The following is a 25,311-nucleotide window of genomic DNA, read 5'->3' as shown; positions in this document are numbered from 1 at the left end:
CGCATATCCTCACCAGACTAATGGTCTGGTGGAAAGGTTCAATAAGACCCTGAAGGGCATGATCAATGGTTTGTCTGACAAACTCAGGAGGTGATGGGATGTTCTCCTACGCCTACTGTTTGTCTACAGGGAGATCCCACTAAAAGCGGTTATCTTTAGTCCCTTTTAATTGGTGTTTAGCCCCCTATAACAGGCCTAGTGTTCCTGGTGAAAGATTCTTGGAAAAAGCCTCTCAAGGAAGCCAAGGGCAATATGCTGGACTAATGCACTAGGTGTGAGATCTCGCATGGCAGAGTACATGTACAAAGCAAGCTGGAACCCGAAGGCAGGTCAAGAGCTCATGAAGCTCTGGTATGCCCAGAACGCTATTATGCCTGAGTACAAAGCAGGACAACTGGCGTGGGTGTTGGAGCTTGTGGCTCCTAGTGCTTTCCAGGACAAGTGGACTGGGCCCTATCCAATCCTAGAGAAGACGGGTGAAGTCACCTATCTGGTAGACTTTAACACCCCCAGGAGCCCTCACAGGGTCCTGCATGTCAATAGGTTGAAACCCCATCAACACAGCACAGATATGGCCTTGCTTATGGTCACAGATGAAGGAGGAAAAAAGGAAACTGAGTGACTGCCAGACCTCCTCTCCCACAATGCACAAGATGGGTCAGTGGAGGGAGTTGTACTATCTCCCAAATTGACCAACCAACTGCAAAGATACTGCAAGCAGGTACTGGAGAAGTTTGCTGTTCTGTTCTCTCTGACCCCAGGTATCACCAGCTGGTATATACATGACATTGACACTGGTGGCAGCCTACGGGCCAAGAACAAATTGTACAGGTTGTCTGACCAGGTCACAGCAGACATCAAGGCTGAGGTAGCTCAGATGATGGAATTGGGGGTAATTCAACCCTCTGACAGTCCATGGGCAGTCCAGTGGTGCTGGTACACAAACCTAATTCCCAGGGGAAAAGAAAGAGTTGAGGTTCTGTGTGGACTACAGAGTACTGAATGCAATCACAAAAACTGATGCTCACCCTATACCTAGAGCTGATATGCTCATAGATATGTTATGGACTGCTAAGTACCTAAGTACATTTGATTTGAACTCAGGCTACTGACAGATTGCCCTCAGTGAAGGAGCATTCTCCACATCAGAGGGACATTACCAATTAAAAGTAATGCTTTTTGGCTTAAAGAATGCCCCTGCCACCATCCAGAGGTTGGTGAACAGGGGCCTATCAAGGCTTGAGCAGTTCAGTGCAGATTATCTGGATGATATAGCTGTGTACAGTTCCACCTGGGATGATCACTTAAACCACCTGAAGGAAGTGGTTCAGGCTCTGCAGCAGGCAGGTGTGAGTATTAGGGCCAGTAAGGGCCAAATAGGGCAGAGTTCACTTGTGTACCTTGGTCACCGTGTAGGTTGAGGCCATGTACAACCTCTCCAGTCCAAATTCCAAACCATGTTGGATTGGTCTTCTCAAAACAACCAGACACAGGTTTAGCGCAACCAGATGTCTCAAGTTAGCGCTATATGGTTTTTAAGCACTAGAAACTGTTTACTCTCTAAAAATTCATATCTACGGTTCCCTATATTGGATTTTTGTCATTTTGGTGTCATTGTAGAGAATAAAGTATTTTGTATTTTTATAAATTGGTGTGGGATTTTTATTGTGTGTTGTGTATTACTTATTTAATGTATTGTTGTTTTAAATGCTTTACATATTTGTCTCCTGCGTTAAGTCTGCCTTCTCGCAGCTAGCTACCAAGTGTTGAGCCAGGGGCTAATATATTGAGACCTTGGCTGGACGTTATATTCTGTTTGTGGCCTTATTGTTAGTGGTAGGTGCAAAAAGCACCGATCATAGACATCTGGTTGCACTAGACCAGGGCAAAGTCAAAGGTTACGGCCACTGCGATGGAGTCGGGTTGGGTACATGAAGTAGATAGGGCCCAAACAGCGGCTACCTTCGGACTTATACAACTTTTAAAAAAAAGTCTCTGAGAAGGTAATAATTCCATGAAGCAAGGCTGCAGTACTGTCTGAGGAGGAAGCATTGTGACTGGATAGCTGTCGAGCAAAGCCGCAGTGAATGTTTTTACCTTTGGACTTAGTCATCAAGATGGAAGTTGAAAGCAGAAGCAGAAGACTGTAGATTGTGACAATTCTACAAGGTCAGATACCCCTTAGGTGAAAGACCGCTGAAATATATTTGCTGCTGAGGGGAAGAACATAGTGGGAGAAGCAGAGAAGCCAATCGGTCTGGCGAAGCACCTCAGGTGGATAGGGAAGCAAGTTGGTCCCAGTCTGATTTTGGGAATTCTGTCTCAGTCCTCAGTTTTGGAAAATGGCCATTTGGGTACATTTATTGATGGTGAGAGTCTGTTATGTCCCTGTGGCTCCAAACCGAAGGCCAGAAAACTATCATAGGAGTCACTTCTGGAATTCCTGGGGGCAGGTAAAGATGTAGGGCTCAAGAGTAGGACTGGCCACTGATGCTTCAAGGCAGGCTCCAGGCAGCAAAGCAGTCCTTCCAGTTACAGCAGTAGTCTTGAAGAGTGCACAGCAGGTCACAACAGAAGGCAGTCTCCAGAGAGTCCTTCTGAAGGTCCAGTAGGGAACGGAAGGTTGGATCTGAGAGCCCTATTTTTATACCCTGGTGCCCTGCTCCTAGAAGGTGGGAGGAGGTTTCCAGAAAGGTTATTTGACGTTCCAGCCTCCCCTGCCATGGCTCCTAGCTGGCTGCACTGACAATATATGGTCTCTAAGCCTATTGTGTGGTGGCAGAGCATAGCCTATTCAGGTGTAAGTGGGGATGTGCTCAGCTCTGAACCCCCCCCCCCCCACAATCCTGCCAGTGGAAAGGCCAGTCAGGATCTGCAAATCTCATCATTGTGTGACTGTCTGGGGTGAATTCACAAAGTCTCAACTGTCAGTTACACCCAGGCCTGTGAACTATAGCAGGCTGCAAGCCCCTACTGGGTGGGTCAGAATTGGCAGATCGAAACAGGTGCATGAGCCCATTGCATGGATTGGAGTCAACTCCAGTGCAAATCGACCTCAGCACGTCCTCTTCGGAACTGCTGCATCTCAGACTCGACCCATCATCGCTGTTGTGTGGATAAAATTAATGCATCTTTGCTACTGAGTGGAAAGGATCAACACATCTCCTATACTGTGGGCATCAACACTGATGCATCGCTTCAGTCTGCTCCCCACATATTCGAAGTAGATGCATCCAGGATTAAGGTACTTTGGTTCAGCTGGCCCAAAGTGGTCCCTGTAGCCGGCCTTCGCTCCATCGTACTTAGACTGAACTTCTGACTTTGTCCCGGTCCAACTCCACTGATATTCCCGGTTGGCGCTTTTTGTTTTTATGCGCTATTTTACAGTTTATTCGTTAAAAATGTATATCTCAAGTTCTACTTACTAGATTTTTTGTCATTTTAGTCTTGTTTTATTTATTAAATTAAGTTATTTTTTCTAATCTGATGTAGTATCTTTTTGTGTGGTGTTTTTACTGTTTTACTGTTTGAAGTGTGCACAAATACTTTACATGTTTCCTCTTAAGTTAAGCCTGATTTCTCTGTGGGGGAGCATAGGTTAATTTACGGTGTGTTTGAGACTTACCTTGAATGGTATTGTGGTTGCAGTTTGACCAATGTTCACACCCCATTCAACCATTAGCTCAATTTCAAACAGATGTTCAAAGAAATAACAATTACTGAAAACATGCAGCTACAGCTGTGTGAAACAGGAATGTGTGCGACATTCCATAGAAAAGTTTTTGTTCATGGAGAGCAATGTGGCCAAATGGATATTGAAGAGTCCTGTCAGCAATGCTTATGCCGAAATAACAACACAGATAAAATGTTCAGATTATAGGGAGGATAATACATTTGTTTTCATCCGCTACAGAGAATGGCAGAAAATCAATGAAAAGCAATTATTGCTGCACTAGTCAATGATGTTCTCTACAGCATGTTGATCATGGATGTGTTGTAGAGGTCAAAGCAAAAATAAATTTTGGACATGGGCATTCAATGTTTATTATACAGATGATATAGTGCTCATCAACGTTACTGTGTTGATGACTTCGGCCCTCATCATGATCTAGGCCGATCCGTGCTGGCGGTCAATAGATGACTGCCAGCACGACTACCCCCCGCCGGCCGTATAATGTTTTCCAGCATTACCGCTGGCAGTGGCGGTGTATTCCGCCGTGGGGTTTTGGGTGGGTCATTATATGGCGGTCTGGGCCGCCATGCCGGATGGCGGTATTTACTGCCACCGCCGGCATGGCGGCCTGTGATGCTATTAATTGTGTTTGACCAATGACTTTGTGTTTCACCATTGCACATATTAGTTGCTCAATGTTCACCAGTAGCACATTATGGGGGTCATTCCGACCCTGGCGGTCATAGACCGCCAGGGCCGGGGACCGCGGATGCACCGCCAACAGGCTGGCGGTGCATCCAGGCCAATTCTGACAGCGGCGGTAAAGCCGCGGTCAGAAAAGGGAAACCGGCGGTTTCCCGCCGGTTTTCCCCTGGCCTGAAGAATCCTCCATGGCGGCGCTGCAGGCAGCGCCGCCATGGGGATTCCGACCCCCTTCCCGCCAGCCTGGTTCTGGCGGTTTTGACCGCCAGAACCTGGCTGGCAGGAACAGGTGTCGTGGGGCCCCTGGGGGCCCCTGCAGTGCCCATGCCAATGGCATGGGCACTGCAGGGGCCCCCTAACAGGGCCCCACAAAGATTTTCAGTGTCTGCATAGCAGACACTGAAAATCGCGACGGGTGCAACTGCACCCGTCGCACCCTTTCCACTCCGCCGGCTCCATTCGGAGCCGGCATCCCCGTGGAAGGGGGTTTCCCGCTGGGCGGGCGGGCAGCCTTCTGGCGGTCGCCCGCCAGCCCAGCGGGAAACTCAGAATGACCGCCGCGGTCTTTTGACCGCGGTACGGTCTTCTGGCGGCTCCCGCCGCCCGCCAAGATTAGAATGACCCCCTATATGTTTTGTTCAGTTTAGCTTCCTATTGGCTTTAACATGGAGTTAGCCATTACATTCTGTATTCAGTTTAGCTGCCTATTGGCTTTGACTTGGCATTAGCCATTACATTCTGTATTCAGTTTAGGTGCCTATTGGCTTAGACATGACATTAGACATTACGTTTGATATTTAGGTTAGCTGCCTATTGGCTTTAACGTGGGGTTAGACATTGCAGTTGAGACATTGCAGATGAGCTGTGTTTTTCCAAGCTGTGTTTTTCCACAAGATGGACCAAGCTGTTTTCTTCACACCAGACCTTAGCTGATAAGAGCACGTAGATTTTGTGTTTACCTCGCAATCCAGTCTGAGCGCGAGAGAGCTCAGGAGAATTGGCCCCTCTCCAAGGTTCTTCGGCTCTCACACTGAGTTTGCTTTTAAGGATGACTCTGGGCTACAGTGAGTTAGATTTAAATCTGCTTGACTTCAGGCAGGAACTAGACATCAGTTGCCTGCCTCCCGTTTGGGTAGAGAATCTCTTTCTCGCAGTTGACCGGAGTCATCAACTCGCAGACCCCAGAAAGATGAAGCTGAATATAGGCCCTTCTTGCCCATACAGTGATGAATTTTGACTTTTATGCTTTGCTTTGAAGTTATGCTATAAATGTCTTCACCTATATTTGCTGTGTACATTGCAACTGAGAAGTACTTTGATATATTTTGCTTTCATTGCTGCGACTACTTTTGAACGTGTGCTTCCAATCTACTAATTTCGTCTCTCAGGAACTTGTGGGTGGGGGAGAATTAACAACAATAAATGTCTTCTTTAAACTCAGAAGTGCATTCCAGAGAGGTTCTGTAAGCTCGGATATGAGATAAGAGGGAAAGCAGAACGTGGCCCAGACCGCCAAGATCATAATGAGGCCCTTTGTCCCTGAACTCCAGGGCTAATATGAAGTGTAATTATGCAAAGTGTAGCAGTGAATATTTTGTTTGGTAGCTTCCCTGTTATGTTTTCCATCACTATTTTTGGCCAACTGGCTGTAGTAAGAGTAATGAGAAATATTTTAATTGGATTGGGTTGGAATTAGTTTTTGGTATGTGTAAAGGACACAAATGCGCAAAGGCGCCTCAGCACTGCCACAGGTAGAGGAGAAAACTGCACTGGGCTGTCGTCTGAGCTGAAAAGGCATCTGATTCCAGTGCATGCAGGTCATGTAAGAGAAACTCTTTTCACCCCAGGAAGCCTTCCAGATTTTAGGGATGGTGAGATTTTTTGGCAGAGGCTGACTGGAGTTTAGTTTTCAGGGCATACCATAGTATCCAATCTTTTAAAGGGTGAGGGTCTGGTGAAAAAAGGATTTTATGGGCAATGCACAAAGATATGAAGCCCACCCTTTTTTTGATCAGTAGCTAGTGGAGATCCGCTCTCGCCTTCAAGACTGAGTCAGATTTCTTAAGGTACATCAATAGGCAAATAGCCACGTCTCTGCAGTTTTTTTGGGATCCTTATCTGTGCCCCTTTATACAAAGCATTACAATTGTCTAGCTTAATGTGTAAAAGGGAGGTGACCACAATTTTCTACGTCACTTTAGGAATGAAAGGGATGAGTTCCCTGATCATTATAATGATGAAAAACAAGAGGACGTCAGCTGATTAGCTTGTTCCGAGAAGGAGAGACAAGGATCAAAAAGAATCCCCTGGTTTCGCAGCTTCGCCACAGGAGTGGGAAGAAGGCCAAGACATGGTGGCTACCAAGCAGGATTCTACAAGGTTGTATCTCAACCAAATAAAAGCACCTCAGTTTTGTCTGAGTTGAGCTTCAAACAATGTGAGCTCATCCAGGCTACTATAGCTGACACACAGTTTTTATAACGGCACGTCACCTCCTCAACATTGTTAAATATGGGGACCACGATTTGGGTATTATCCGCATAAGAAATGGATTTAAAGCCAAATGAACTGATCAGGCTCAGTAAAGGCTTCTGATCAGATAAGCATTAAATATCGAAGGACTCAGGCAAGATCCCTGAGGAAGTCCACAAGGGAGAGAGAAAGGCTTGGATGTGAAACCCCCCACTGAAACTGTTTGTACCCTCTCTTACAGAAAAGAGCCAAGCAAGCTCAAGGCAATACCCCGAATGCCAATCTCTTCGAGACTGCATAATAAGGTAGAATGATTCACTGTGTCAAAGGCTATGGACTGGTCCAAAAGGACCACCACATCTTTTCTACCTCTTGGGAGAACATTCTGTACTTCTTCTGTTACAGCGAACAGGGCTGACTCCATACTATGGGCCTTAAAAAAAACAAATTGTGCAGGATCCAAGAACTGATTGTTATTCAGATATTCTGTGAGGGAAAGATTTAGATGCCACTCCAGAACATTGGCTAACGGAGGGAGCCTGGAAATGGGCCTATAGATTTTATCTTCCAACGGATCCAGAGAGGGTTCCTTAACTAAAGGGAGAATGGAAGCTATCTTCCACTCAGAAGGGAAAATGCCATTTTTTAGGATATTGTTAAGCACTAAAGTTAGTGAGGGGGCAATAGTATCCACCATCTTTTTAAATACTTTTGCAGGACAGGGGTCATTTGGGGACCCAGATTTTGTAATGCACAGGAGCTCAGCTGTCCTAGCTGGAGTTAGTGATGGGAACTCGAATAGATAGTGGGAAGGGCACAATGAGGTATCAGGAGCCCGCCGGGCCTCCTTACAATTATTAAGCTAAAAAAAGAAAGCATTGACTTTCTTTTTAAAGAAATCTGCCAGGCTGTCACAATGATCTTGAGTGTTCGAGAAGAACTGATTCCCCGGAAGAGATGAAAGTACCCCCACAGTATTAAACAGCTCTGGAGGGGAATTAAGAGCAGATTGAATTTTATCAGTAAAGGACTTTTCCGTGACTATCTGTTTTTTTTATTCCTGAAGAGGGGCATTATATTTAAGTTTCTTATCTGAGGCAAAATCAGTTTGCAAGATTCTTGTTGATATTTTCTTTTTGTATCTTTGAGAAAAGGGTAAACCAAGGAGCATCAGGGTGTTTTACTATTCGTCTTAGGCTTTGTCTTTGAGGTCACTTTATTAATTGCTTCCATTATCCATTTCGTGAAATTAGCTGTCACCTGATTTATGTTGCCTGAGAAAGCTGGTTGAGAATCCTCAAGCATGTGCCCCAGTCAAATCTAATTTATTCCACAATCGTACCCAATGGTCTCCCACAATCCTTGATCAGTGAACCTCAACCCGCTTTATTCTAATGCTAAAGCCAATTGCGTTATGATCTGACCAACCAACTTAAGAAATGTCACCAAGTTTAAGATCGGCCAGATTGGCAAACAGGCCGTCAAGTATATGTCCAGCACGGTGGGTAGATGCATTCACTAGCTGGAACAAACTTAGCACCTTCAAATTGTCTGTTAATATTCACGAATCTCTGTCATCATGGGTGTCCAAATGATAACTGAAGTCGCCCAGTACAGTAAAGTTGCCGAATTCTATGCTACATTCAAGATAATCGGCAAGGGACTCTGCAAACCTATTTCTAGGGCCCGGGGTTCTATAGAGTAGCAGTCCATGGAGTGAGTAACCATCAATATAGCTGCCGAATTGCAAGGCTTCACAGTCCGCGATATTGGCGGAGCTAATAGTAACTTTGAAAGAGTCTTTACAAATAATGGCCAACCCACCCCAATTTCCCACCCTGACTTAATGGCGTGAAGATGTCTCCTTCAATGAATATCTTACATTTGTAGTATCCTCAACATTTCACAGTAGGTTAACAGGCTAGCTAGCTCGTAGAGGATACAGTTTAATATGCTGTGGTTAAAATGAAGCCATTTATAAAAGACACCCTTAGCCTTTGTAAAACAAATTTGCTGTTTTAGAAGTAATCATTCATCACAAGTATTCACTTCCCTCATTCCATAAAATTCACTCTGTCGAATATCAGATCTCCAAGAAATGTAATGTTTCACCTGGTGAAAGCTGTCTTGGATAGATAATGTTCTGACTTCATTATTTAATAATTAGTATTTTGTAATTAATAGTATTACCAATTGCTGATGGTGTGCAAGAAGACTATAATATTCATATTCATTTTAGTGAAAACTAATTAGAAAGCATACTAAAATATTGAAAAACAATAACTACAGGAGGTAGAGAAATGACAAACATAATTCTGTAGATTGCATTTAAACAAATGTCATGCAGATAATTTCAAAGAGCCAGGAGTATGGAGTTGTCGCAGAATAGAGAAATGCAGGTAAAACAATTTTAAGCAGAATCCAGAGAAAAATATTAGAAGACCCTGAGGCAAACACAAATAAAATTCTCTCACACCACACAGAGGTTGCATGGACATCATTTAGGGGTCGCCAGGAGTCAGCTGCAACCCCTACCTTGCCCTCTGTGACCCCTCCTACTGCCTTTGTGACCCCTGGCTTCAGTGGTGGGAATTTCAGTGCCAGGAACACAGGGGCAGCTCTTATTATGGACGTCAGTTGGGGCTCTGCTCTCTTTGTTCTCTGTCATTTTTTTATTACAATAATAGTGAAACATAAAACATTATTCGCTATCAGTGTAATAAAAATGTGAACATGACCTTCCTTGGCACCTGAGGTAAGTAAAAATGCTTTTAAATGTATGTTGCGTGCGCGCTTGCGGGTGAGAGTGTGTGTAAGTGTGAATGTGTGTGTATGTGTAAGTATGTGTCTGTGAACAAACTGGAGGTCAAAAGGCCTATGATGTCACTTCCGCTACCCCTGGCATGTTGGTGATTTGACGCCCATGAGAGGGTGTCCGCCGTCAAGTGACCTAAGGGCGGATACAGAAGCTCCATGTAATGCAGGTCGTGTGAGTTGAAGTAATGTAAAAGAACTGCACGCAACAGAGCTTATTGTTTATTCATGGACTTTCCGCATTGGATGTAACACAGTCAAAAGCCCAAGGATTAGTATAGAAACATTTGCCACTATTCGAAAACTTCTAAGCAATGTGTAATTACTCCATGCCAGGACATTTTAAACTTGGTAGCATACATTATGTTTTACCGTTGCTGGACGGAGTGTGGACTATGCAATACTTATTTTTGATGTATTAATGTTTTGTATTTCAGTTTTATTTATGATTACCTCTTAGGTATACACAGTCATTAACTAACTAGTTGGGATATTATCCATTTTATTGTAACTGCCTTTGTGTTACAGGTTAGATGCTACTTAAATGTCGAGATCAGAGAAGAGTAACATCCAGTTAGATGCAATAAAATTGATCATGTATCAACGGGGCAAAGCCGTTTATTTATCTTCTGATATCACCTTGTTTTCCTCTAGCTGCAATAAACCAGAGCATGTTTACTATGCTGAGCAAGACACATCAAAAACAGCCTTATTTGATACTTGCAATATAAGCCTATCATCCTCCTTTATGCCCACAGGCAGTTTTTTTATTTCTCCCTTTTTTCACCTGCTGTAAAACTCTTAGAGCTACATCTCAAAGAAAGATGTATTCGATAAAGCATTTAACAGTTTATTTTATTTTCAATGCTAGAAAACAACACCTTATTATTGTCTGACGTTCCAAAATCACATTTGTAGATAAACTCTGTTGAATAAACCTATATGAAAACTTGCCTATGTAGATATACTCAGCACAGTTGATCTCTCTTTGATTAAGGATACAAGACAAAGCTCTCCAAATGGAATAATGGATAGCCACAGCTGGGACACATCATTGGATCCCTAAAAGTGTTGAGAAATTTCTCTCCATCATTATATTCTATACCCTAGCTAAAAATAATGAATGAATGAGAATGTTTTGTAGAGTGCACAACTACTCCCAGGAAAGACCCACCCCTGACAACTGCAGAGCAAAACAAACTAAACCTTCACACGAGTTACTGTTCGGGTTCCAATGAAATAGTAATTTGGGGCCGAGGGGAGAAAGCAGATTTTAAGCCTTAGCTGCCAGATATTAAAAAAAGACTTTTCTTGCTAATCCACCTGCCCGAGGCACTACCACCAGGGCAGCCTTGGCCGAGCGAGTTCTCTTAACTGATATGGCAAAAATCTTTCCAAGAGACAACAGGCGCTCGAAAGAGAGAGCGGTCAATGTACCAACTCCAAAGGTTTGAAGAGGATCCTCTTTTTAATTGGCATCCCACAAAGGGATCTTAAATGGGTGGAAATCGAAGCATACCAGGGAAGCCTCAAAACTAAATGAGTGGCTGAATTCTGGACCTGAAGCTGTCTAAACAGTCTTGTCAAGAGCCGTAGGTAAAGAGAATTAGCATGGTCCAATCTAGGTGTTATCAGCGCATTATTTACTGTCATTCTAGAATGGAGTTGCAATTTAAAAAAAAAAAAATTCTTAAGGGTGCGAGGCAGCCCAAAACAGGAACCTACAACAGCAGAAACATGCAGTTGAAGGAGGAGATTTTTGACAATTAGAGTAGGCACTTGAGGAGATAGTAGCAATGCTGGCCAGCCTAACTCCCACTAGTTCACTTGATGGTACCCAAATTGGAGAGTTTCTGTTTTGGCAGAATTGCATTTCAGCTGACACCTATGCATCCAGTCAAACACTGCCTGCATACAAGCTTTAAAAGGCGTCTACACAGATGTTGGATTATTCTCAAAAGAGAGAAGCAGCTGTGTATCATCAGCATAGGAGATGATTTTGCATTTGAATGACTGAACCAGGTATTGCAGCAGAGCCATATATTTGATGTAGAGTAGGGTTCAAAGAAGAGCCCAGAGGCATCCCTTGTTTGAGGAGTCTAGTGGCAGATGAAAAGGGAGCCAGCCACACTGCCTGCCCCCTACAGTCTAGAAAGGATTCGATTCAACCCAATACATGATCTCCAAACCCCAGATTGGCAAGGCATTGCAGGAGAATTGAGGGAGAGATGGTATCAAATGTCACCAAAAGATCGGGTAAAATCAGAGCTGCATTATTCCCTTGATTTCGGGACAACTTAATATGATCTGACACTTCTAACAGAGATGTCTCTGTGCTGTGCCGGGGAGGAATCCAGATTGACTGGGATGCATAAGCACGAGCTTCACCAACAATTAAGAAAGCTGATTATTTACCAGCTTTTCAAGCATTTTTGATAAAGCAGGAAGGAGCAAAATAGATTGAATACTAGAAAGCACCTGGGGTCCAAAGAAGGTTGTTTTGATATTGGAACAAACATAGACTGCTTCCAAAATAATGACACAATGGCAGTCGATACAACATATTGAACACCCTCTTAATGACTGGGTTAATCACCTCAATGGAAGGGGGGCAGGGATCTCTTAGAGACCAAGATTTACTGTGTCAATTGTTGTTTCCAACTCCTCAAGAGAAATGGAACTGATCTTAGAGAAGTCACTGCCTTTACAAAGAGCCCTCTACTCTGGAGATTTACCTCAGAATATAGAGATGGAACATGCAGACTCCTCTGCAATTTCATGATTTTGTCCTCAATAAAATTGGCTAGTACATTACAAAATTCCTGAGAGGGAGTGGTATTTCTAGTACATGCCTTAGTAGACAAGAAAGCATTAGCAAACTGAAAAATTTCTCTGGAAATGTTGGAGGCCAAAATGATCATAGATTCAAAATAGGAAGCCTGTGCCAATTTCATGGCAGCATGATCAAACCTCCAGGCTGCTTTGTAACTGGCCTTACTAGCAAGTGAGTAGTCCTTGCACCACTGTCGCTCCAATTACTTACTAGTCCTCCTTTCCAATGTGAGGGAGGGAGAAAACTAAGGGGAGGAAGGACCAGAGAGGGAAGAAACAGTCTTAGCAAGGAACTCAGGGGGTTATTCCAACTTTGGAGGAGGTGTTAATCTGTCCCAAAAGTGACGGTAAAGTGACGGATATACCACCAGCCGTATTACAAGTTCCATAGGATATAATGGACTCGTAATACGACTGGTGGTAAATCCGTCACTTTTCCGTCACTTTTGGGACGGATTAACACCTCCTCCAAAGTTGGAATAACCCCCTCAGTCAGTTCCTTTGGTTTTATTGTATTCCATGCCCAGAAAGACTGCCTATCCACATACCTAATATAGGAATTGGGTTACTGGTTTAAGGTGGCAAAACAATACTCAAGCACCAACCTCAATTCTTGCCAGGATGAAACAAGCAAACCTCAAAAGAACCTATACTCAACCCTCTGGTAGCTTGGGACACATGCAGTCAGGCTTAATTTAAAGGTAATGTGTAAAGTAAAATGCAGCACTTCAAATAGTAAAAGTGAAAACACAGCACTAGAAACTCACACAACAATTTAGAAAAACAGAGTAAAATGTGGTGAATTATTTGAGACCAAAGCAACACAGATCCAATCAGTAAAAGCGGAGATCTGTAATCTTAAATATTCAGATTAAAAATAATGCTTAAAAACACAAAGCACCAACTGGGGTTCTCTGAGTGCACTGAACATGGACAAAGTCATAAATTTAGGCTGACCAAAATGGAGCGCACGGCCCCAATGCCAGTAAGGCTGTCACTGCGCTACATGATGCTATCTCACACCCCTTCCAGGCCCTTAAGGCTGTAAGGCTGTCACTGTGTTGCCAGGATCTGTTTTGCAGTCATACAACAAACTCTAATAATGCTGCTTCAATAAATGCCTACTCATTTGGATGTCCATTGGTGCAACCTAATGTGCGCCCACGAGATGAAAGGTGACATCCCCAGCAAGGTGGCCATCTTGGGTGCAGTTGGACGAAAATAGAGACCACGCCCGTTTGCATGCACTCAGTCTTGAGAGGACTCCAGTTCGAGATGTTTAGTCTTTGTATCATGTCCGGCCTCCTGATTCATGACGCGGGAACTCCTTCTTAATTACATACAAAAGCAAGCGCTTGGCAAGGATTCCGGACCTGGTCAGTCAGTCCTAGTTTGATAAATGAGTGAGAATCCTTGAGACTATGGTGGTCATTCTGACCCTGGCGGTCTTTGACCGCCAGGGCGGAGGACCGCGGGAGCACCGCCGACAGGCCGGCGGTGCTCCAATGGGGATTCCGACCGCGGCGGTAAAGCCGCGGTCGGACCGGCACCACTGGCGGGCTCCCGCCAGTGTACCGCCACCCCATTGAATCCTCCACGGCGGCGCAGCTTGCTGCACCGCCGCGGGGATTCCGACCCCCCCTACCGCCATCCAGATCCCGGCGGTCCGACCGCCGGGATCCGGATGGCGGTAGGGGGGGTCGCGGGGCCCCTGGGGGCCCCTGCAGTGCCCATGCCACTGGCATGGGCATTGCAGGGGCCCCCGTAAGAGGGCCCCTACATGTATTTCACTGTCTGCTGCGCAGACAGTGAAATACGCGACGGGTGCAACTGCACCCGTCGCACAGCTTCCACTCTGCCGGCTCGATTCCGAGCCGGCTTCATCGTGGAAGCCTCTTTCCCGCTGGGCTGGCGGGCGGTCTGAAGGCGACCGCCCGCCAGCCCAGCGGGAAAGTCAGAATTACCGCGGCGGTCTTTCGACCGCGGAACGGTAATCTGACGGCGGGACTTTGGCGGGCGGCCTCCGCCGCCCGCCAAGGTCAGAATGAGGGCCTATGTGTGAGAGGTAGTGCACTGCTCTGATTACAGGGAATGTTATACCCACTCCCATAAAAGGATATATCTCCTATAAACACTCTTTGCATGAAGACATTTGGTGAGAACAGTTGTGAAACAATTCTCTGTACTTTGAGCTTTGTGGTGTAAGCATGGTTTTGTGTGTGTGAAAGAGACAAGAACTCCATTGTTGATTTAAAGAGACATGGGGGTCATTATGAACATGGCAGTAAACACTGCTGTGTTCATGCTGGCGGTCTTTTCATAGGCTACCAGCCCCCCTGAGACCCCGCCGGACGCATAAAGAACATTCTTCTGGGCTGGCGGGCAGAAACATTGTTTCCGCCCGCTGGCCCAGCAGAATGCAGGGCCGGGACATTGCTGATGGCTCCACACGGAGCCGCCATCAATGCTGCTGTGCGGCAGGTGCAGTAGCACCCATCGCGCAGATCACTGCCTTTAAATCGGGCTTTGACCTGCGCGATGGCCACTGCACGGGGGCTGCACTGCCCATACCAACTGCAAGGGCAGTGCAGGGCCCCCAGGGGGGCCCCGGAGCACCCCTTCCGCCAGCCTTTCCCTGGCAGGGGGAACCTGCCAGGGAAAGGCTGGGGTAAACAGGGTACATTATCCGGAAGCAGCGCTGCCCCTGTCGGATAATGTAATTCGCCATCATCAGGCTGCCTGTCGGCAGTAGCCTGGCAGTTGTGGAGTGCCGCCACAGGTGGCCCTCCCTGTGTTAATAATATGGCAGTTCAGACCGCCATGCTGGTGGCGGTCTTTTTCGCTGCCGCCAGCATGGCAATCTGAACTACCAAGTTCATAATGAGGGCCATAGACTCTAATCCCTCAGAAACCCTTGTATATGGCAGCAAGAGATCTGTATGGTATGTTAACTTTATATTTGTGCATAATATATTAAAAAGAAGAAACAATAATGACCATGCGTTAAACTCCATTGATTTCTAAATATTCTTTCTCTCTCCTAGAGACCTTGCACCATCAATCTCAGTTTGCTCATGCTGGAGTACATTAGCAATTAGGCAAACAAGAACAAAGGCTGCTCCAAGAAAGTAGGTAGGATAAAGAAATTTGGGAAGTGTAACAGGTAGAAAAGGGGTCACCACAAGAACTAAATAATCATTATTCCCTTTGTATTTCCCAGCTGCACTCACCCTAATTCCTTTCCCCTCACTTGGCCACACTTGAAGACTGCCGTAGGAGAAAGCAGCTCTGGTGGTGCCTGGAGAGGGGCCCCAATGAGCATGGAGTCACTCCCGAGGAAAGTGTACATCAGACCTGTGAAGTCATGCCACCGAGTTAGGTCCGCTGAACAAAGTACCTTCCCGGTTGCAAAGCGCTGCACAATCCCAGGCCAAGGATGTGTTGCACAGCAGCAGTTACAAAGAGTTGAGGGTTGTGATGTGGAGTCATGTTGAGGATACATCATGCAGCTGCAGTTCTGAGGAACTGCAGGGCTGAGATGTGAAGTCCTGCATCAAGGATGCAATGCACAGCAGCAGTTCCAATGGGAAGCTGTAAGGTGATGCATCACGCTACATTGATTCGGCTAGGACCACAGCTGATTTGGCAGAGGAACTTCAAGCCCACTTCCAAGAGTCCAGGACTGTGGTGACACAACTTGGGGCGGGCATGACTCACAGCAGACTGAGTCCAAGTGCTGGGTTCTAGGTGGTTGACACCTTTTCTGTCCCTGAGGCTCTTGTGAGGACGCCCGTCAACTAGCACTTGGAGTAACTCTGGTGGTCCTGGCTTCAAGATGCAGGTCTAGTCCTTGTCACTCAGGCAGCAGAGCAGTAGAGTAGCATGGCATCAAAGTTGCTGTCCTTCTTGCAGCAGAGCAGCAGCAGTCCATCTGAGTCTTCCAAGGGTCAGAGGTGTACTGAAGACTTGGGTCTGAAAGTCCACTCCTTCTACCTGGTACCCACTCTGAAGTAGGATACGCTTCTAGAATCCTCAGCCTACAGGAGTGTCTAGAATTTAATTTCTTCCTACCCTGGCCCTCCTTGTCTAGGGGCAGAAAAGACTAGTGCAAAACCCTTTGTGAGTGTGCTGAGGCAGAGTGTTTGTGATGTGCATATGTGGTAGGACAGCTTCCCCTCATCAAGTTAGAGATGGCCCATCCTTCCAACACCTATTTCCCCTTTGTCTTACTGTCTGGAGGTAATACACAAAGGTCAACTGCCAGCTGCATCTAGCCATGTGACCCAAGATACAGGCTGCAGGCACCAAATGGTTAAGACAAGAAAATGCCAACTTTCTATAAGTTGTATTTTCAGAATTGTTACTTAAAATCCAACTTTACCAGTGAAGAGGGTACAGTTCTTTAGATACCAAACTCGAAATTCCTACTTGCTCCCAATTGAAAGCTATCACTTATTAAATGTAATAAGGTAATCCTATGTTATCCTAAGGGATATGCAGGCCTTGCAGTAGTGAAAAATAAATTTTAAAGTATTTCAATGCCACAATATGTAAAAGTTAAAAATACATGTCCAACTTTTTAAATACACTGTGCCCTGCACTATGGGCTGTTTAGGGCCTACCTTTGGGGTGACTCATATGTATTAAAAAGGGAACGTTTAGGCCTGGGAAAAGGTTTATTTTGCCAGGTCGAAATGGCAATTTAAAACTGCACACATAAGCTGCAATGACAGGCCCGAGACGTGTGAAGGGCTACTTCAGCGGGTGGCACAATCAGTGCTGCAGACCAACTAGTAGTATTTAATTTACTGGCCCCGGGTACATGTAGTATTACTTTACTAGTGACTTATAAATAAATTAAATATTCCAGCTAGGTGGAAGCCAATTTTACCCTGTTTAAAGGAAAAAGCACAAGCACTTTAACACTGGTTAGCAGTGGTAAAGTGCAGAGAGTCCAAAAAGACAACAAAACAGGTTCAGAAAACAGGAGGGTAAAGGCAAAAGGTTTGGAGATGACACTGCAGAGTGAGATAAGTCCAACACCTGACTTGTTGGAGATTGTCTTCAAGCTTCCACACAAATGAAATGAGAGAGTTTCCTTGGTTTGGCTTGGTGGGTGGGGGAGGGCATATCTTCAATCAGATTCAGAGACCAGCTTGTCTACAAGGACATTCATCAATCTTTCATTGGCCTATCTGTCTGTAGATAAAAAAAAAAACTAGAATTGTGAAATTTGCATAGTGCAATGTCAAATGAGTCAGTGCTCGATCCAGTGAATTAATAAAACTCTCTGGCATAAACTTGGTGGTAATAAACCAAGACACCTGATAGGGGAAAACTGGGCAGATACCGAGAAACAGACACCTAAACTCTCCATTCCTAATAATAGAGGTAACTAAAAGGTAAAACAAAACATGGCCTGCAAATCAGTACACCCACACCCATCCCGTTGGCCTTGTTCTTGTGCACTGGTGAATATCCTTCAGGGATACCCATTGCAATATCTGCTGTAGCTGAGTCATCAAGCCAGATTTCCGCCATAAAGAGAAAATCTGGCCTAGCATTGCTCAGAAGGCCAATTATGTTGTGTGCATGCATGCACAGGGAGCGGACATTAATTAACACTGCTGAAATGTTCGGGCAGCAGGCTGTGTGTTACAATGACTGACCTCCCCACCTGTCCCCAGCTCCAAACAGTTCACTTGAAAAAACTCTGCATGGCAATGTAGACAAGAAAACTGCCTGAAGCACCTCTCCACTTCCATCCTACCCGGAGAGAATAGCAGAGGCCTGAGGGGCAGAAGCTACTGTGCAGTGTACATGAAATAGAGCAGCAGAGCTAGGCCGACCCTGTTAGGGGTCAGCAGAACTCGTGGAGGTTCACTCTATAGAATTCCGCAGAGTTACATAAAATCTCAGCAAGATTTCTGGAGCTCTGCAAGCGGGTGGAAAATATGCACCCTGCGCTGCTCGCACTGCAATTTAGCACCAGTAGTGCAAGCAGCTCTAAAAAAGCAGCACCAATGGCACCATGTGGTTGATCGCATGGCCACTTGAGTTGATTTTGCTGCACTCAAGTAGAAAATCTACTTGAGTGGCAGAAACTCTACTAGAGAAGCAGCCCCCGACCACAACTGCCCGCATTAGAAAATTGTGCTAGTCCTCTCTCACCAGCTTGAATTTCGGAATCCTCGTTTACAAACATTCTGCCACGTGGCGATTGGCGGAATTTGGCCAGAACTCCACTTTACAAGTGACTTCCGTAGTCACCAAATAGAACACTATATTCAGTGGAGACCACCAATTGCTAGTGGTATACTCTTTAGTTAGCAATCGTACTAAAGGTTAGTTCAGTGTGTTGCCTACATATGTACCTCGGTGAGATAGATAGATAGATAGATAGATAGATAGATAGATAGATAGATAGATAGATAGATAGATAGATAGATAGATAGATAGATAGATAGATAGATAGACAGATGATGAGTTAAAAATATTAAGTCAATACTTTATGCAATTATGTATGTACATAGTATTTCTATACCTCAGACCTAGCCAAAAGGCAGCGTAGTGCTGAACAGGGTCAAAGACAAACATAAAGTAAATTAGTGATAGGAGAGGTAGCTCCATTGTGAACTGTTAATTCATTGTGTTGTAGTGTTCTTTACAGAGGTGAGTCTTCAGATATTTTTCAATTGGAGCAGAGTTAGTGTAGTCCTGATGGATATTGTCCTGATGGATACATGGATGTTGTCCCAGATCTTGGCTGCACAGATGGAATATATCTGCTACCTTGTTTTTTTTTGTTTTTCCTCTTCTTAGTCTTCAGGCTGAAGGTGTACTGGTTGCATGTGTACAGAGAGCCATCATAGATGGATGATGAGCCTGTCTGCTTGATATGAAGAGGTGCTGGTCATACTGGCTTTGTAAATGATCAATCAATCAGTCAGTGATTTCTAAAGCATGGCTAATCATCTGTAGGATCTCTAGGTGCTATTTGCGGGCATGCTGCTCAATCAAAAAGCCAGGTCTTGAGGTCCTTCCTGAACTGCTTAAGTGATGTGGTCTGTCTGAGTTTGAGAGGTAGCGTGTTCCATGTCCGGGCTGCAAGGTAGGAGTAGGATCTTCCTCCTGCTGTGCTTTTTCAGATCTTGGGAACGGCTTCGAGGGAGAGCTGGAAAGAATGTAGTTGTCTGTTGGGTACGTAGAAGGTGAGGCGGTGGTTGAGGTATGCCGGTCCTTTGTTGTGTAGTGCCTTGTAGGTGTGGATCAAGAGTTTGTATGTGATGCGCTTGTTGACTGGGAGCCAGTGTAGGTCTCTGAGGTGGGAGGATATGTGGCTCTGTCAGGGGATGTCAAGGATGAGTCTGGCTGCTGCATTCTTTGCATTCTTGATTGCAATTTATTGGTGATGCTGGCATAGAGTGTGTTGCCGTAGTCCAGTTTGCTAGTGACAAGTGTGTGGGTGACTGTCTTCCTCGTGTTGGAGGGGATCCACTTGAAGATCTTTCAAAGGAGTTGGAGGGTGTGGAAGCGTGACGACGAGATGGCGTTGACTTGGCGGTCATGGTTAGGGAGGAGTCCAGGATGATGCTCAGATTGCATGCATGGTCTGTGGGAGCAGGAGCATTTCCCAGTGTGGTAGGCCACCAGGAGTCATTCCAGGCGGAAGGGGTGGAGCCAATTACGAGGATCTCCGTCTTGTTTGAGTTGAGTTTGAGGCAGATGGCTTCCATCCAGGCGACGACTACTGTCATCCCATTGTGGAAATTTCTCTTGGCTTTTAATGGGTCATCGGACAGGGAGAGGATCAGTTAGTATCTTGGCATAGGAGACATGGTTTGGCCCATGTTGTTTGATGATCTTGGCTAGAGGGGCCATGTAGATGTTGAAAAGCGTCAGGCTGAGTGATGATCCTTGGGGCACTCAACAGCAAGTATCTTTGGGTTCTGATGTGAACAGCAGTAGTGTGACACTCTGTGAGGAAAGACCTGATCCATTCCAGTGCTTCATTGGGGATGCTGTCGTAGTGGAGTCTGGTGCAGAGGGTGGAGTGGGAGACGATGTTGAATGCAGCAGAGAGGTCGAGGAGAATGAGTGCTGCCGTGCCTCCGTGGTCTAGTATGGTGCATATGTCGTCGTGGCTGCTAGAAGTGCTGTTTCAGTGCTGAAGTTAGTCCTGAATCTGGATTGGATGGGTCTAGGATTTGGTGTGTCTCGAGGAATTCGGTGATGATGCCTCTGGTTTCCAAAATGGGGCTGGCAAAGAGAGCATTTGGAGTTTCATTAGTATGGGGGTGATGTGATCGTATTTCTTCAGGCCCTACATGAGGCTTGCTGTGGCGTGTAGGCTGCCAGTAAGGGATGCCAGTATGGAATCTAAGAGGCCATTGTGCATGAGGTTATCACCATCCAGATGTGAAAGTAAGAAGGCCTGAACAAAATGTCTGTAGATTCTTTCTGAAATAATCTGTTTCAGTTGATATAAAAAAGGGAGTAGGTAGCAGGAAGTCTTTGTTTTTGCCAATGTGTTCCTTGAGGGTGAGGTTGGTGTCCTGGATGAATCTAAGTGACTTGGCATTCAGAGAAAGTTGGGGCTCGAAGTCGTCCAGGTTAATTTCATCCAGCCAGGTTTGCGCTGTTTCTTGTTTATTGTTTTTGGCAAATAACAGGAATTCTGTTTTAGTTGGGTTTAGTTTCAGGAATGCCCTGGATTTCCAGGTTTGGTTGATGTATAGGCTGTGTTTGAGACATTGACTGTCTGAAGCAGAACAGACTTTCAAGTGGACTTGTGTATCATTGACATAAGGGTAAGTCTGGATCTGTGATTAGAGCACCAAGCAGCTCCATGTAGAGGGTGCAAATGCCTGGGGACAGTATGAGACACGTGGGGACTCCTCAGGTGACAGGGATCTCGTGGGACTTCGAGGTGGCCATGTAAACACACTAGTATTGGCTGGAAAAGTAGGAAGACTACCAGTGAAGGACATTGTGTGTGAATCCTATTCAAGATTTTAGCGTGCATACAAGGGTGGGAAGGTTGACTGTCTTGAAGGCCGCTGGGAGGTCCAGCAATATCGAGAGGTGGGGATAATATTCATCCGTGGTCAAAAGGGCTTTGCCCATGATGTGTAAGGTAGCAGTCTCCATGCTGCAGCGTGATCTGAAGAAACATTTGTAGTTGTGCAGGGAATGGTTAGCATTGATGTGATCTTGGAAATGAAAATAGACTGCTTTTTCAATGACGTTGCCTATGAATGGTAGGTGAGTGATGGGCCAGTAGTTGGAGAGGTCACCAGGGTAGTGTAGGTTTTTTATTTTTTAGGAGTGGAAGATCTTGCCTGTCTTGAGAGCTTCTAAAGGTGATGCCTTGAACGAGGGAAACACTGATAATGGTGAGTACTGGCGCAAGAAAATTTCCAGAGAGAACTTTGATAAAGGACAAGGGCAAGACATCACCTTTATAAAAGTTAGCTTTGAGTGGTTGACTGATCTGTAAGAGAAAGGCCTTTGAAGGCTGACCATTATAGGATTCTACGCGGAGGGGTGGGGTGGGTTTAAGAGATGAAGCACGCTTGGTGTTGTTGATGTGCTAAAAAAGAGGTTGATGGCATGGCACTTATCTGTGAAGTGAGGAATAAGTGGGGCTGGCAGGAGGTTGATTCAGTGATTGATTGTGTTGGTAAGTGTTCTTCCTTTGACTGTGGCTTCACTGATGGACTTGGTACAGTACTTTGCTTTGGCTGATGTGATGAGCTGTCTGTGTGTTGCAAGGAGGGACTTCAGAATCATAAGGACATTGCAATTTCTGTTTATCTTTAATTTTTTCTTGTCTACGAATGGATTGTTTACTGAAAGCAAGGTCTTTAGATTGCTAGGGTGCTGAAGGCTTTACTTACCTCTATAGACCATCCTTCACAATATTTTGGTAGCAGATATTTTAGGCATGATATTTCAGCAGGATAATATCAAACTTTCAATATTCTGGTAGGTTTCTGCTGCAAACTGCTTAATAATATGCATTTTCCATAGATGTCAGGGCCTGGGCTCCATTCTTCGTAAGCAGGGGTGCCAGGGGAATATATTTACTGCTTTATGTTCTTGAACCAAATGATAGATCCTTAGGATAGCTACTAGCCCTAGTTAGGAAATAGAGGAAGCTAAAAAAGTAGGGGAGACTGAATGAGTAGTATCTCAGTTATTATGGGTATAGCATTCCACAGCTGTACTCGCCATCTACCAGTCTCTATCCAACTTTGACAATAATAGCCAAGAGTAATGATACAGTTCCTCTCCAGGTCTGTAGAGTCAAAGTTACATGTGTTTTATTTATTGCACAAAATGTAGGGTCAATCATCATAGGTGGTTACTTTGGATATCCAATAATTCATATAGTGAGTACACAGTGGGGAAACGTAATTCCAATGCAACATTAGCCGCGCACCTCACTCTACCATTATTAAAGATATTATTAGGACAGGGAAATAGATGGGTGTAGTTTTGACGGCAGATGTTAGAACAGGTCAAGGACAGACTGATGAGGAAAGTATGACTAAGGCAAAAGGCGAGACTAATAAAGCTAATACGACCTTCGTTCAGTGGATTACAAGGCTCTGGCATATGTCAAAGTCTTGGTCGAAACGTATTAGTAGAAACGAGCTTGGAATGCTGCTAGTTGGTGCTCTACGTGACTAAGATGCGTTCATGTAAATTGTAGCAAATATACTCTTTGCAAAACAAATAGATAAACTGTCGTTTGATGAAAGAAGAGAAACGAAGTGAAGTAAGTCACATACTGCCGCACAGCTATTTTGTTCTTTCATTTCAAAAGCACTCGTTTTATTAACCAGATATGCTGGTTAGTATTAGTACGCATTATACATGTGGGTGCCACTGTGATTTAAAGCGTGACAAATACAGTAGTCGCAGATACAGTCAACATAAAGCAAGTACTTACAGTGAATTTTGAAGTCCTTATACTGCCTATCTTCAATTGCTACCACATACAAAGCAGCGCGGTCTGGAAACATAAGCCCTCCAGGTTTCTGTGGATGAATGGTGGGGAAATGGGTCTCGTAATCGATTCACCTGACAAAGACATCACATTTTGAACAGCAAATACAAAAAAAATAAAAGCCGACAAGCACCCCCTGCATGCCTTTATTGCTCTGCTTTGGACTGTCACATCTACTTCCATATCCCAGCGATTCTAGTAGCCGGCAGCAACACTGATAGATAAGGATGTCTGTCGCAATCACTGCAGCCGCCAATCACAGGCAGGCCCTGAAATATATGATCAGCACACTCAGGGTAATTCTTCTCTCACTACAATTTGTCAAGATCAGGGGCTTCTGTTGGATTTAACAAGCGCCTGTTTTATTCCCACATGATCTGAAGTGCAGAGGAGGAGGTGAGAATGCAAATGAACAAACCTCTTATACGGGCGCCGAACCAAGAGGCAGCTTGACATGCACAGCACCTACCAGCCACTTGTCTCGGGCAAAGATGATCGTGTTAAGCATCGACTCATAAAAAAGGCAGTATCCCATCCATTCGCTGATGATAATGTCAACGGCATCCACCGGCAGTTCCACTTCTTCCACTTTCCCCTTAAATATTGTGATTACTGAAAGAGAAAAAAATGCAGAGAAATGCATCTTACTACACAAATAAGAAGGAATTGAGTGCTACAATTGACGAGAAATGTTCAGTCTGTTTTCAGGTAAAGCTTCATAAATACCACTTCGCGGCGTTATGTTGCACAGTTATTGGAGGTAATGCAGTTTGTGAAGCAAGAGGTGGAATTGCAAGCTTTGCTCTTAGTTAAGATGCCAGTATCATCCTCGTTCATGGTACTCCTTCTACATTGTTTGCTGTTGGTGGTTTGGTGCTGCTTCAAATGAAATCCAGTTATCACATAAATCATTTGAGGCAGGCAGATCACTTCCTTAAAGCAGCAAGGTTAAGCAAGACCCTATTATCTTTCGCGCACACACCACAATGGGGTTCTGGGAGGCAGCCGAACGAGGTGAGGTCTGCCTCCCTGTTGGATTTAGGGACGGAGGCGCAGTCAGCCATAACTGCCCCATTAAAATACCTTTTGTGCATTTGGGCTACTTTGGAGACCAATATAGCCCAATTTACCGTAATAAGGGCTTTATTGATCTATAAAGGCCACCATTTTAAGGTTTAGTAGCTGGCGATCAGTCCTCATCATCTTAAAAGCATAGGTTCAATAATCCAAACGGAATCACCGGAAAGAAGGTACGTTCATTTATTAAAATAATGCCCCAGCCATCGATTCCACTTCACCGTCCGTCAATCCTCCAACCGTCCTCTCCCCATCGCGAGCTGCGCACTCCCTCAGAGACCGCACGAGGATTCTCCATCGGCATCTCCATGGAGACCTCCGCGCGGCGCGGCTCATCGCGCGCGGCGCCTCGGCTCCAATACATCACACATCTCCCCCACTTATAATGAACAAATATTTAAACAAAGAAACATTTCTTAACTACATATACATCATGAACATTGACCAAACACAACCGTATGTAATTTAAAAAACAAATAAAATAACTGCATTCCAAACGGATACACCAAAACCCTTTGGATAAATAATATTCGCTTTAGACCAAAGTCATTCAGCTGTTCAGGATAAAACATAGTCTTTCAGGTGTTCAGGAGAATTCTTCCTCTGACAGCTTCTCCTTATCCCTTCACCCCTAGTACCACCACCCTAAGATCTATCACTTTGTGTTCTTCACTCATGACCATTACTACTGTAATTTCTATTATATAAATCTGGTTGTACAAGCTCA

The 25,311-nt window shown here is 45.0% G+C and overlaps 1 protein-coding gene across 1 annotated transcript in view; it reads right to left on the bottom strand.

Moving 5' to 3' along the window:
• Positions 1–25,311, bottom strand: part of PRMT8 (protein arginine methyltransferase 8) — an 880,536-nt gene that overhangs the window by 326,240 nt on the left and 528,985 nt on the right. The window contains exons 5-6 of the mRNA XM_069230053.1: positions 23,977–24,119; positions 23,451–23,538 (exon numbers count right to left, since the gene is read on the bottom strand). Of these exons, the coding sequence (XP_069086154.1) occupies positions 23,451–23,538; positions 23,977–24,119 (231 nt within the window). The remainder of the gene's footprint in view (positions 1–23,450; positions 23,539–23,976; positions 24,120–25,311) is intronic.

This window comes from Pleurodeles waltl, chromosome 4_1 (assembly GCF_031143425.1).
Source record: "Pleurodeles waltl isolate 20211129_DDA chromosome 4_1, aPleWal1.hap1.20221129, whole genome shotgun sequence".
NCBI lineage: Eukaryota > Metazoa > Chordata > Amphibia > Caudata > Salamandridae > Pleurodeles > Pleurodeles waltl.
Note: the sequence above shows the minus strand (reverse complement) of the source record. Positions and strands in the feature narration are given on the sequence as shown.